Below are 13,033 nucleotides of genomic sequence, written 5' to 3'. Positions count from 1 at the left end.
CTGAGGATGTATGTACCCTGTAGCGAAACACTGAGAATAGCCTGAGTTGTATATATGATATCTCACTTAGAGCTGCAAGGAGGTACCTCCTCCCAATACCTCAGAGCCCTATCCTGAAAACCAGTCCTTTTCTGTCGGGAGCTGGGTCTCATACTGTCAGGCTACAAGGAAGTCTAAGCATCGCAAATGTTCGTTCATCCAAGCTTTAGGCCCTTGCAAGATGGAGTGTCCACTCAACACAGGTCAGAAATCAGGGTAATTTTTGGACTTCAAAGTTCAGAGTGTTCCCTCTTGGAATAAATCATATCCCTATGAACCTCACTTAAGTAAAGCTGTGATAAACGGAGTGCAAAAGATGTAGCTGTACATGGACTTTCATTTTGCTGAGCTACACACAGTTTCAGTGTTTGCTGCACTCAAGTGCTTTGGCTGTGTTTTGAGTATTGCTTTTAACTGCATTATCCTTTTGTTTTACAATTTTACAGGTGATTGATAAGGCAGTTAGTGGTTCTGGCCTGGTAATGAGATGTTTCACTAAGGTGAAATAACCTGGTCCCACAGAAGTAGGCTCAAAAAGTAGTATTTTTCATCCAGGCTTTTCACTGACATGTTTCAGAAAAGGCCTCCTCTGTGTATGCAAAGGAGCTTTGACAACTGGGTTGCACCCTAATTAACAGTTGTAGTCCAGATCCTTAGAAATGTGTCACTGCCTTAAATTTGAAGATAAATATCAAACATTTATTAAATTGTCCTGCAGTTACAGTAGCATAGGCCAGTTCTTGTAGACTCCAGGTAAGCATGGAAGTAGTCAACAGTGCTCACACAGCAGCATGGAGCTCAGAGCCTGCCAGCCACAAAACCAACAAGGCTGGCCTGCACTGAACTTCATGCTGCTACAACAACAGTGACAACCAGCACAGGCTAATTTAACGCACTCCTGACATATCCTGCAAGGAAACGTGCCTGGAGCTCCAGTGGTTTCTGCCTCATTAAACATGTCTAAGCTGTAGGGCCTGGGTGTGCTTCTGTGTTTTAGATTGCTGACCTTGTCATATCCTGATAGCATAAAAGGATAGGACCCAGCTGTCTGCAATGCCTTTCCACCTACATCCTTCTATAGCATGGTTTCCTTGGAAGAAAATCCCAGTGACTAGGAAGGAAAGAAGTGTCTGGTCTAGAGGATATAGGGAGCAGGACAAAAGGATGTATTGAGACCACACTTGCCCCACTAGTTGTTAGGAAACTTGCCATTAACAACCCAAGGGCTATGATAGCAGGAAACCATTTTTCATTCTTTCCTATTCTTAATTACTGTAATTAAGGAATCAAGGCCTGAAGAGCCCATGGTTTAGTCAAAAAGCGCTGTAGGTGGACTGACAGCAGCTCTCCAGTGTCCTGCAGAGTGACTGCACTCCTAGCATGCCTTCCCCATGCTCTGCCGTACACATGGCCTATCAGTCCTTCCTGGACGTTTTCTGCATTGATTGCAAAGGGGAAAAATTTCCATGGCCCTGCCAGTCTTTTTCAAACTCCTTTACAATATGCCAAACCTTCCCTCCCTGGCGGGAGATGAGGAGCCCATCATGAGGAGTAGGATGGATTGGGATAGGTTTTTATGAACTAACTGAATAGATGCGGAAGTGTGATTCTCTTAAAATAAATACATGCTTTTGGCCTCAGTTTCCCTATCTCTAGTGCAACAAATACTGGCCTTGCTGCAGCCATTATTCTCTGCATCTACTGATTGTAATCAGGATGGCACTCTAAAATAAAAAAGCCTGAAATGCTGGCCAGATTTCATCTGTTACGCTCCCAACGGTACTTCTTTTTTTTTCTGAATCCAAGACAGATCAAATAATATTGATGATTATGACTGCAGTTTTAAGAAAATCCATTGGCGAGTCTTATAAAATACAGTTACCCTAATGCTTTATTTGCTGCATTTGGCAAAGTACAGTGTTAGATTAAAAGGTCCTCTATAATAGCATCTTTTCTATTCAAAATGTACTTTCAACTTCATAACTGTGGCTGTTTCTATATCTGTAGAAGATAAAGTAACTAGAATGATCTAGGACATTTTGTTAAAATTTGTCATAAAGTAATAATGTAAAAATAATTCAAAGAAAATGGAGAAATATGTATTGATTCATATTTTAATGTGTTCCCTTTTGTACAGTCTAGGATTTCACAGGCTATAATATTAACTACTTGTAGCCAGTCATTTTTCCGATGCAACAGAAATCATTGTTGTCCACTTTCAGGATAATTCCTGGGAAACATATCAATTAAAAAACTAGAAGTTAAATGTTAACCAGACTACTAAAGTGCATTTTCAGAAGAATCAGACCATGACAAGTCTGCAGGCTGCTAAAGGAAAACTCCAGCTATTAAAACTACAGACCCATGTGTTCCCACACTTTCAGATGATGTAAGAAACTGTAGCCCTGCCCTCCAAATATTTGCACACATTTGCACAATCTGGATAAATGAAGTGAGATCTATTCACAGCAGAAATTTTTGGATGGGAATCCTCATTCAGTAACACATTGAAATAGTTGTGTAATTAAAGGTCTTCTGTTGCGAATCCTGATTTCAGAAGAGCAGTCAGTTACTTGAAGTTGTGTGCAGGCTTAAGTCCTTGCTATATCAAGAACTTTGTGATGTAACATCTCTTCTCATGAGAAGCATGGAAATGGAAATGTTTGGGTAAAGGCTGCCTTTTGTAACGGGAAATACCGCTTCACTAACTGCTCCACATTGCATCTGACACTGATGTGATATTCATCTGATTAAATACATATTTTCTAAATGCTACATGAAGTTAAATTGCCTCATGGCATTGTATAAGGATATTTTCTATGGTTATTTTTTTTAAAGTAGCTCACAAATGAATGAATACACCCTGAAGTGAATAACAAATCTCCAAGTGTTGTGTGCTAGCTACATAAGAGAGACTATTCAAAAGCTGTAAAGGAAATGAGCAGTTTTAGAGCAATGAAACTTAAAATTACTAAGCAGTATAGGGGAAATAGTTACTAAAATTTATAACAGTTATTACTATTAGCCCAACCTCTTTTCTAATCTGCCTCTGTCTATGTAATGATGGCAAAATACAATATGAAAATGTTTGAAACATACTGAAAATATTTCTGATCTTTTTAATATTAAAAAGAATCAGTTAGTTACTCTATCACATACAGTGCCTCCAAAGGGCAAAAACAGGCCGGGGTTGGGGGGGGGAGGAGTAAGGAGAGCAGGGAAAATGAGGCCTTTGTGACCATTCTGAAAACACCAGAGAAAAAGAATGTTTTCTATCTCCTTCTGCAACCATTTATATCCTTCCCCAAAACAGATGAATAGATAAATGGATAAAAGATTCTCAGAGGCCAGAATGCACACCTGTAAATGTAATCAAAGGCTTTCAGAACCCAATTTTAAAAACATAGGGCATGCAAATGTGCGTGTAACTGTTCCCTTTCTTGCATGTATAGTTACTGTGGGTTGGACTTCAATACCTGTACTGATTGACTGGTTGACCCTACAAAGCCAGTTTTTCCCAGCCTGGCTGCTCACTCAAACGTATGCTAAGTCATGGATACAACACAGGAAATTGCGTGGAGAACTAAATATACATTTTTCAGGGCAAAATTAAAGTGAGGCATCACACAGAAAACCTGGGACACTTTCTGACTTAGTCAATACCAACATTTTCTCAGCTAGCTCTCGTCTGGCACGGACGTTGCCAAAAGTGTGGATGGCTGAAGTGCATGTGGATTTCAATCCTATCTCATCTGTAGCAGTTTTGTCAAAACCTGCTTGGATAGCACCATTATTTTGCATGCTAACATTATATTTATATTATGTTCATTTATATTTTTTTATTATTTTGTGATTGATATAGTTTTCTATTAAAATATATTTAAATACTGTTTTGATACAAAGGTAAACTCTCAGAAGACAAGAAATACAAATGTTAGAACTTAATGGTGTTAGGTGCTAGCTGGTGCTACACATTAGTCTTTCATAATACTGTATCATCAGCTGGTCCAAAATATTTACATGCATGTGCTAGGAACAGGGCTCTCAAGTGGCACCTGCTTTAGATTTTATTATCATCTACAGGGTCCTCAAGGTCCTCCTGGTCTTGATGGAGTGGTTGGCCCACCAGGACAGAAGGGAGAAAAGGTAAGTTAAACATCTGTCTTGCTCCTACTTCAGTGGAAAATGATTGTCAATTGTCCCTGCCACACAGTGTTGGCTGGCTTCGATATTTTTTTAATTGAATCCAACTGCTAATGGCTTATTAGAACACATCTCAAAAGGCATCTTCAGAAATCCAGAATTCCCTATTCCAGTCTCATCTTCTGCAGCACACAGTATTCAAAATGCAGTATGAGCTACTCTGTTGTGATTCGCCAGTAAAAAGCCAGTCGTGCCTGGACTCATGCAGGTGAGTCTGTGGGGGGAAAGAAAGAACTCCAGCTAGTCCAGACTGACACAGACTGACAGCATATTCCCTGCAGAAAGTGCACTCTGTGGCATGTGTGTATACCAGGGCAACTGGAATTACTTAAGTTTGGATTTTGTGGACCACTGGCACATCAAGTTTTGTACACTTCTGCAGCAGGCCATTATTTGTCTTAAGTGCTAACTACCGCACTGCTGCTGCCCCCAGCTGTGGTATCCCACCCCCACATTTGTGGCAGTTCCAGCCTTCACTCACCCCTTGATGAGACATTTCAGTATCCTAACCTGGCAGCAAAGGTTTACTTAGTTTTCTGTTGACTTGCTGCACTGATTAGCTTCATGCATGATCAGATGAGCACTATGGCCAGCAAAAAGGGAGGAGTGGACAACATGTAAATGGGATCATAACATCCTGCAGATAGATTTTCTTGTGTTGCCGTGGAGCCAAAAACTACATATTGCAAAATTGCCACTCTTTTTAAGTTTCCCCAAATTACTACATCCGGGTTTTTTGCACCCCACTTCAAGAAGGATGTGGAGAAGACAGAGGCGGTGCAGCGGAGAGCTATGGAGATGGCCAGGGGCCTTGAGTACATGACCAATTAGGAGAGGCTGAAGGAGCTCAAACCATTTAATCTGGCAAAAAGGAGACAAAGGCATGGCCAACAGATACAAAGATACAATTATAACCCTTTATTGAAGGCCAGTGAGTCTGCATTTGAAATACTGAATCCATTTTTTTGCACCCCACTTCAAGAAGGATGTGGAGAAGACAGAGACAAAGACTACAGGAAAATTTCATCCTCTAGTGAGCTTCTACACCATACTTTATGCACAAGAATTTGAAAGTAGATTCCCAAATGTACATTGAAAGCTCACGTACTGTAAGGCAAATGAAAAGGCAAGTCCTAAATGGCCAGAATGTTGATTTTTTTCTTCTTTTTTTTTAAATCACGAGGGATTTTTTTAAATCTCCTCTGGAGACTGAAGGTTCTGAGTTGTGATTTCAAAAGTCCTGAGGTTGGTAAAACTGCAGCACACGTGGGAACTAGCAGCTATCCAGAGAATGCAGTATGTATGTTACAAAGCAGGCATCCGAAACTTATGTCCATTGTAATCAGAGGTATGTGTTTTACGTAAGGCAGCCTAAGAATAGAAAGAAGTCTAGGTGAAGTAAACTGAACCTGAATCACATAATATAGGAAGACAGTGATGTGGAAAGGGATGTAATTGGAAGAAAAAATAAATTTTCAAAAAGGGCATAATCCTCAAAAAAAAAGACAAAACCTCAAATGTTTTGCCTCACTGAGCCTGTTTTCTGCATTGTGTATATTTGATAAAAGTTTAATTAGAAATGAAGCACTACATATTTGCACCTGCTCAATACAATCCCTGGCACCTTAGGATAATAGGATTTTTCCATTTCTACTATTCACTTTTTCTGAAAAGCTTGATTTAATTTATATTGCAATATCTATTTTTAATCATTATTCCCGATTAATCCAGAGAAAATTACAGGGAGAAACTGCGGTATGCACTGAAAGTAAAGTCAATTTGTTCCTTGAAGTGAAATTTGATGTGGTTTTTTGCCATTACTTTTGGAAGAAAACATTGTTATCATTTTACTCCTGGTGCTTACTCATTTTTTTCAGACCTTACTCAAGCAATATTTCTGTTGAATGAGTAAGGACAGAAGCTTGCCAATTTAACAATTAATTCCTTTAGATTCAGTGCAATTTGGAAAAGAAGTATTTGCATGCTGTGACTTTCTGTCTATTCCATGACCTAGCAGTGGAAAAAACAGTATCTAAGTAAAGTATATAAAGGCAAATCAAATAGCTTGATTGCTGCAGAAGAGCCTTAAAATCATACTAGTCATCGTATCCCTTGTTTGGAACGGTGCCCTAGACAACTTGTGTGGGATCAGTTTCCACTTCTGTGATATCCCATGCAAGTTTTGACATTTAAGTTCAGCAGCATGAGGATGTGACCTGCAATGCTTAATTCTCTGTGCTCCAGACCTTCAAAATCTGCAGCAATAATTCAAATACAAGATTGCATCCTGTCTGCGTACCAGACCGGAGCTATTCATTTGTTATTATAACTCCTGAATTACAGATTTTTTTTCTTTTTAACTAAGAGGTCTGATGTTTCATGTAAAGGACATTATGACATTAAATTAAACAACACAGAAATCTGTGGGTATTTTAATTAAGCAAAAATCTCATAAATGTGTTTTTGTTGCCTGTCTAATGCTCTTACTGTAAGTAATTAGGATTGGTTTTCTTTTACAGGGTGATCAAGGTCTTCCTGGTTCCGTTGGTCCAAAGGTAAAAAAAAAGACACCGTCTTTTTTTGCACCCCACTTCACTCTTTATAGGATAATAGTATCACTCTAATACAGCACGTTACAGAAAAGGGCTGAGAAATCCAAGAGATTGTTATTGTGAAACCTAATGAAGTCGGCAAACTTGGCTTCTCAGTTGGCCAAAGTACTTCTCTAAGAAGCGTGGCCAGCAGGTCAAGGTAGGTGATTCTTTGCTCTACTCGGCTCTCATGAGACCCCACCTGGAGTACTGTGTTCAGCTCTGGGGCTCCCAGCATAGGAAAGACATGGACCTGCTTGAGCAGGTCCGGAGGAGGGCCATGATGATGGAAAATGATCAGGGGGTTGCCCCCTCCCTGGAAATGTTCAAGGCCAGGCTAGATGGGCTTTGAGCAACCTGATCTAGTGGAAGGTATCCCTGCCCATGGCAGGGGGGTTGGAACTAGATGATAACTTTAAGGTCCCTTCCAACCCAAACCATTCTATGATTCTACTTACTTGCATCTACTTATGCATGTTCACTATACCAATAGACTGACCTTATATTTTAGGGTGATACTGGAGTCCCTGGATCAATAGGTCCCAAAGGAGAAGCTGGTGCTGTTGGGTCTCCTGGGAAACCTGGACCGCCAGGACCTCCTGGGCCCCCTGGGCCCCCTGGACCCCCAGGACAAAGCTACAGTTTGGGATTTGAGGTATTTTGCTATTATGGGGTTTGTTGTAGCTATGGATCTACTTTCTTCAGAGGAGGGACAGTGTAATCACCTGTATATTTCACAGCTATTTTAGCCTGAATTGATGACAGACAGAGTCATTTGCTCTAGAATGAAATTTGCCTAGGAGTAGCCTACAATTCCTTTTACATTTGACCATATAACTGACCATGCTTAGACCATGGAAGTAATGGATTTCTTTGGGCAATTTTCATGAAACTATTCCGTAGTAACAGTGTTCAGATGTTATTTTTGGTGCTTATATCATTGCTAATATAAAATACTCAAATACTATACTACAAGGGAAAACTTCTTTAGCACTCTTTTTTTCATGTAAATAATTTAGAGCAATGATCTAAATATACATAGAGACCTGACAGTATTCATTAAAATCGAACTGCAGGTCCCCCTTAAGCAATGACTTTTCCTATGCTGTCATTCTTGAGGCCACAAGTTTAGTTTAGGCATGTCACTTATGTAACGTGTAAATACAGAGACAGATGTTGGACATTTCTGACCTTATGATCTGTTCTACTTAGAAGAAAAATGTTCTATTAAAAAAAAAAAAATTGCAGATGCTACTCTTTCTACTTCTGAAAATAATACCTTCATCACTTTAAAATATGAGATCAGGCCAGCTCAAGCTGAGTTTTACATGTCATTTGAGAACTGCTCATTTAGATGATCTTTTTAGAGCAGAAAGTGGCTTTGCAGTACAGAAGGGCAAAGGGAACACACTCAGGTTCAAGAACTAGAGCTGCTGCATTAACACCTTTGTGAAGAGAGGTTGACAAATGGCCTACATCAATATTCACATATGAGTCTTCCCTTTTTTTCTTTTTCCACGCATTTTTCATTTCTAATTTAGCTGTTTGGCTCAGGAAAGTCTTTCCAGAGTTTTCATTTTTTATGTCATGGGATATAATACAAGTTTGTATAGAAACTGAGGGCAGTTTCATCAGAGAAGTAAGGAATGTTTGACCAAAACTACTGTCCATCTGTAGAACTGCTGCAGTAAAGTGGTGGTGTTTACTGTAAGATAAGTAAAGATATGTTTACTCACACATTTCTCCTAGTATCTACACTACTGTATTTCCCTTTTCTTTACTCTAGAGACACTTTGAGTACTTCAGGTACAGAGGTGACCACTAATGCTTGTTTAGAGAGATATTCTGATTTCTGATGTCTGACTGAATAATATTGTGGTATATACACTACTGGTTAATAATCTCACTGATGTCCATGGATTTCAATGGACAAAAAAATCTCTCCAGCAGTTCACAAGTTCTTAACTGCCAGCACTGCAATTGTTAGCAGTGAACAGCATAAAGTCTAAGCGTACAAACACTCCATAGCATTAACTTCGGCACACTATAAAGGCTGGTACAGAGTGTCCCCTGAATAAATATGTAGTTGTCTCAGAATGAGATAAGGACTACTGGTAAGCCACATCTTCATCCTAGGCCTGCTCTGAGTTTTAGCCCAGGATGATGGCTTCTCTGACTTACAGTCATCTGTGACCCTTGAGGATCCAGTGTTAAGAGATTCTCTCACTCTTCCCCATTCACACTACTTGAGTAGAAGCCAACTTTGCCTCATTATGCCACCAAAGAATTCCCCTGCAGGTAGGTACTTAGGACCAAACTCTGCCACTTCTGATACCTAAGGCTCAGAGGAGCAAAGTTAGTAGATGAGTAGGAAGGAGTGAAAACTGTAAGTTCCCACTTTTATGGACACAAACACAGAAGCATCCCAGCTCTAACTGCAGCAACAATATCTTGACTGGCTTCATCTTGAACTCCATCTAGTCCAAACAGAATTGGCATGATTGTCATGTCCCTGAGAGGAATACTGCTGTTAACAGGCGTGCTAGTTCTAGCTGATCTTTTGGATGCCCACCCCTGCCATCTGTTAAGGCAGCACCATGGTGTGCCAGTTCGTTAGGGCAACACTACCTTTTGGATGGCAGTCTGTTTATTGCTGTAAGGCTGTTTCTGCAAAACATTCCTGTTAGCACTTGTTAGCATCTGTGATCAGCTATGTGCAAAAACCAAATGGCATGGGGTTTGCTGGCACTTATGCTTGCCAAAAGAACAGTTTGAGCTGCAGAAGGTACCTGCTAAATCCATTAAAAACATGCAGATGTCAAAAGCGATGGTGTGTTATATAAAGCAGGCATCAAGCACTCTCTTAAAGGGAAAAATTGGCACAGTGGAGGCAAGGGAAAGAAGGACCCAGAAACACAGCTTGTGGTTTACCCTAAGTAGCAAGTGTTTGGTTAAACAGGCCAAACAGAATATCTGCAGATTTTCTGTTGATATTTGATACACTGATAGCTGATGGAGGAGCAAAATGAAAGTCTGAATAACATTCAGTCTCAGGTGAAGTTGCATGAAAGGACTTGAGCCAACCTGATGACTCGATGTCTCCCACCTTGGTCCCCAAAAGGAAGGACCTGATTCCAGCTGTGCACTCCTTCTGCTTCTCTTGTTCTTGGTCTCGTGGAGTTGGTGGAAAAGGGCAAAAGAACAAGATTTCTCTTTTTCACTGGAGTCAGATCAGTTGATGTTTTCCATAAGGTCGCCATTAGGCTGTCATTCCATAGCAGCTTAAGCTGATCTAATTGGTCTTCCACCCTTCCCCTTACACCATCTCCAGAGTGCGTCAGACCTATGGTAGTCTGAGCCATTTCAATTCACTAACTAGCAGAAAGCTAAGTAGGCAAGGAGTATGTGTCCTGTAAACATGATAAGCTGATACAAGGGCTCTTTGTCACTATGAGGTGGAGATTCTGTTTTGCTCCTGCTCCTCCTCCCATCTGCAGCCATTCCTGGCACATGCCTGCCCTTCACATGCACTAACATCCAGTGTCCATCAATCCTTCCACAAGCCAATTTAATTTACTAAAATTTTAGAGAACCATCCCACCCCCAAAAAATAACATATTTTCTGCCATTTTGGTGATTTAAAGTGGCTCACAGGTGAGTGAGAGAATTAAACAGATGGCACTGATGTTGAAAATGAAGGTTGTATGACTGTGAGCAGGGAAGTGGCGTGAAGAAAGATCAAGATTTTCCCTTTTCAGAAAAAGGAAACAATTAAGCCAGCACAGCTGTATTTAAAACTGCAGCTAAAAGGAAGTGAACAGTTTCCTGCTGGCATGGTTCATCCAGATGGTTTGAAGCACAGCCTGACAAGGTCTAGGCATAAGGCACAGGATAGGAACATGTGGCTGGGATGGTGCTGGGGGTGAAACAGATAATTATGGTGGCCTGCAATTTTATTTCTTTGGCTGCTTTGGAACTGGCAGCTCCTGGTTCTGCCACGGATTTGGAATGTCGCAGAATGATGAGAGCTGGAGGGAGGTTGCTGCTTTCTCTATAGTCTCCTTTAAAACCCCTAGAAAATCTCCACAGGAAATATGGATGCTTCTTTCAAGGTCTTCCACTTCACAGAGATCTTTCTGAAGTCAGCAGAGGGCCACAACAATGATCAGTGGACTGAAGCACATGGCCTATGAGGAAAGACTCAAGGAACTGAGCTTGCTTAGTCTGGAGAAGGCTTAAGCATTTTAGCAGCCTTCTGATACCTAAAAGGAGGTTGTTGAGAAGACACACGGCCAGGACCTTTACAGTGGTGCACAGAGTGATGAACAACAACAATCATAAATTGAAACGGGAGGTTCAGACTTGGTATAAGTAAAATATTTTTCACCTTGATGACAGACAAACATCGGAACAGGTGCTTGGAGAGGCTGCAGAACCTCCATCTCTGGGGGGTTCCAAGACCTGAGGGGACAAAGCCCTGAGCAACCTGATTTGAATTCAGTGTTGACGCTGCTTTCAACAGGAGGTTGGACTCGGTAGCCTCTGAGATCCTTCCCAACATAATTAATTCTACAGTTTTATGATAGAACATTTTTTTTCTGCTCAATTTCATTTCAGTAAGCTGTATTTTAGGCAGGAGTTCAACATTCAACTGTGAGAATTAGGAAAGACCTTTATTTTTTAATAGTGATTGCTGCTGTTAACAAACTGCCTGCAAGTTCTCCCTGCCTTAAATCAGTTATGTAACCCTTACTAGTCATTACAATATTTCAGTAGCCAGGTGGCAGGTAAATACTAAACAGAAAAATACTGCTGCAGCATGCTTAAACATTGCACATACTTAAAACTGTGATGCTGTCTCACTTCTGCCTTATGCTGTCCAGCCTGAAGTGCTGAAGAAATGGTGTCAAATTGGCAAGACTGTAAAGACCAGAGCTTCTGTAAGGAAGATCAACATGCCCTTACCACATTTGAGTGGAGTTCATCTCCAGAGCATTGTGCGTGGGTCAAAAAAAGGTTAATAAGAAAAGATAAAAATATTTCTGTTCAGTATCTTTCCTGTTTTTTACAGGACTCCAGAAAACAGAGCAGTTAAAAAAAAAAAAATTCTTAAATTCTGTAGCATTTTTTTCTCTTCCATTAGGACATGGAAGGGTCAGGTAGCATTGGCCTGTTAAGTGAATCCAGAATTCCAGGATCAAGAGGGCCAAAGGTAAGTGGATGTTTCAGGGGAGGGGAGTGTTGTTTATTGTTGGTTTTGTTTTTTTTTTTCCAAAAACAAGTGTCCTCCTCTCTGCTTTTTGGAAACACGTAGCCCCAGTCAGCTATAGATTTGGAGTCACTGGACTGCACTGGATTCAGTTGCTCTAGAATGGCATTACAATAACTGTGTCCTCCAAAGAATCTGAATGGTATTTCTCTGATACCCGGTTAGCTGATGATTTTTAGATTCTGCTCTTGTATATTTTTGAGAGATTAAAGGATGAAGTAGGGTTTTTTGCATCATCTAGCTCTCTATTTCTTGTCTTACCCTAATAGATGCCCTTCTTGCATATGAAGATGAATTACATATACTAATGAAACTGAAATGTTGTAGTTTGACAATCAAATGTGCATAATCTGAAATACCACTTAAACTAAAAAAATGTTCCCAGTAATGTGGAAGCAATGTCCCAGAAGAAGGGATGGTTTTTCCTCCATCATCATGTCTCAGGAGATTTTTGCTAGCGTGGGCCGCTTTAAAACACCAAGTAGGGAATATGGGAATACAATGCATCAGTATTTACCAGATCATTTGGATTTATCTTTATTCTTAGCAATAACATCAAAACTGCAGCCTATGGTACCTTCCCCAAAGCAGGCAATTATCCAGCATTCCTCCCCCAGAGCTGCCTACATTGTTCTAGTTTGGTCTTCAGAAGTCTTGCCCCTGTGCTCACTCCAAAAGAAACATTCAAACTTTCAAAGCATAGCTTTGAAAGAATGAGTCTTTTTGCCCAAGTTTGGAGAAAGTGCTGATGATGATGACCTTGGATTATGGTAGATGCCAGATTGAATACTAGGCAACGGCGCGCTATCGCTGCAAATAAGGCAAATAAGAAATATTCTGGAATACATCAGAAAGAGCATTGTCAACAGATACAGAGTTGTTATTATTATAGCCCTTTACTCAGGGCTAGTGAGGCTGCATTGAAATACTG

The 13,033-nt window shown here is 40.4% G+C and overlaps 1 protein-coding gene across 1 annotated transcript in view; it reads left to right on the top strand.

Moving 5' to 3' along the window:
- Window positions 1-13,033, top strand: part of COL15A1 (collagen, type XV, alpha 1) — a 70,682-nt gene that overhangs the window by 2,362 nt on the left and 55,287 nt on the right. Inside the window, exons 3-7 of the mRNA XM_009324497.1 lie at window positions 486-518; window positions 4,123-4,185; window positions 6,762-6,797; window positions 7,345-7,488; window positions 11,977-12,045. Coding sequence (XP_009322772.1) covers window positions 486-518; window positions 4,123-4,185; window positions 6,762-6,797; window positions 7,345-7,488; window positions 11,977-12,045 — 345 coding nt within the window. The remainder of the gene's footprint in view (window positions 1-485; window positions 519-4,122; window positions 4,186-6,761; window positions 6,798-7,344; window positions 7,489-11,976; window positions 12,046-13,033) is intronic.

The sequence above is a fragment of the Pygoscelis adeliae genome, unplaced genomic scaffold, assembly GCF_000699105.1.
Source record: "Pygoscelis adeliae isolate BGI_AS28 unplaced genomic scaffold, ASM69910v1 Scaffold95, whole genome shotgun sequence".
NCBI classification, from domain to species: Eukaryota; Metazoa; Chordata; class Aves; order Sphenisciformes; family Spheniscidae; genus Pygoscelis; species Pygoscelis adeliae.
Note: the sequence above shows the minus strand (reverse complement) of the source record. Positions and strands in the feature narration are given on the sequence as shown.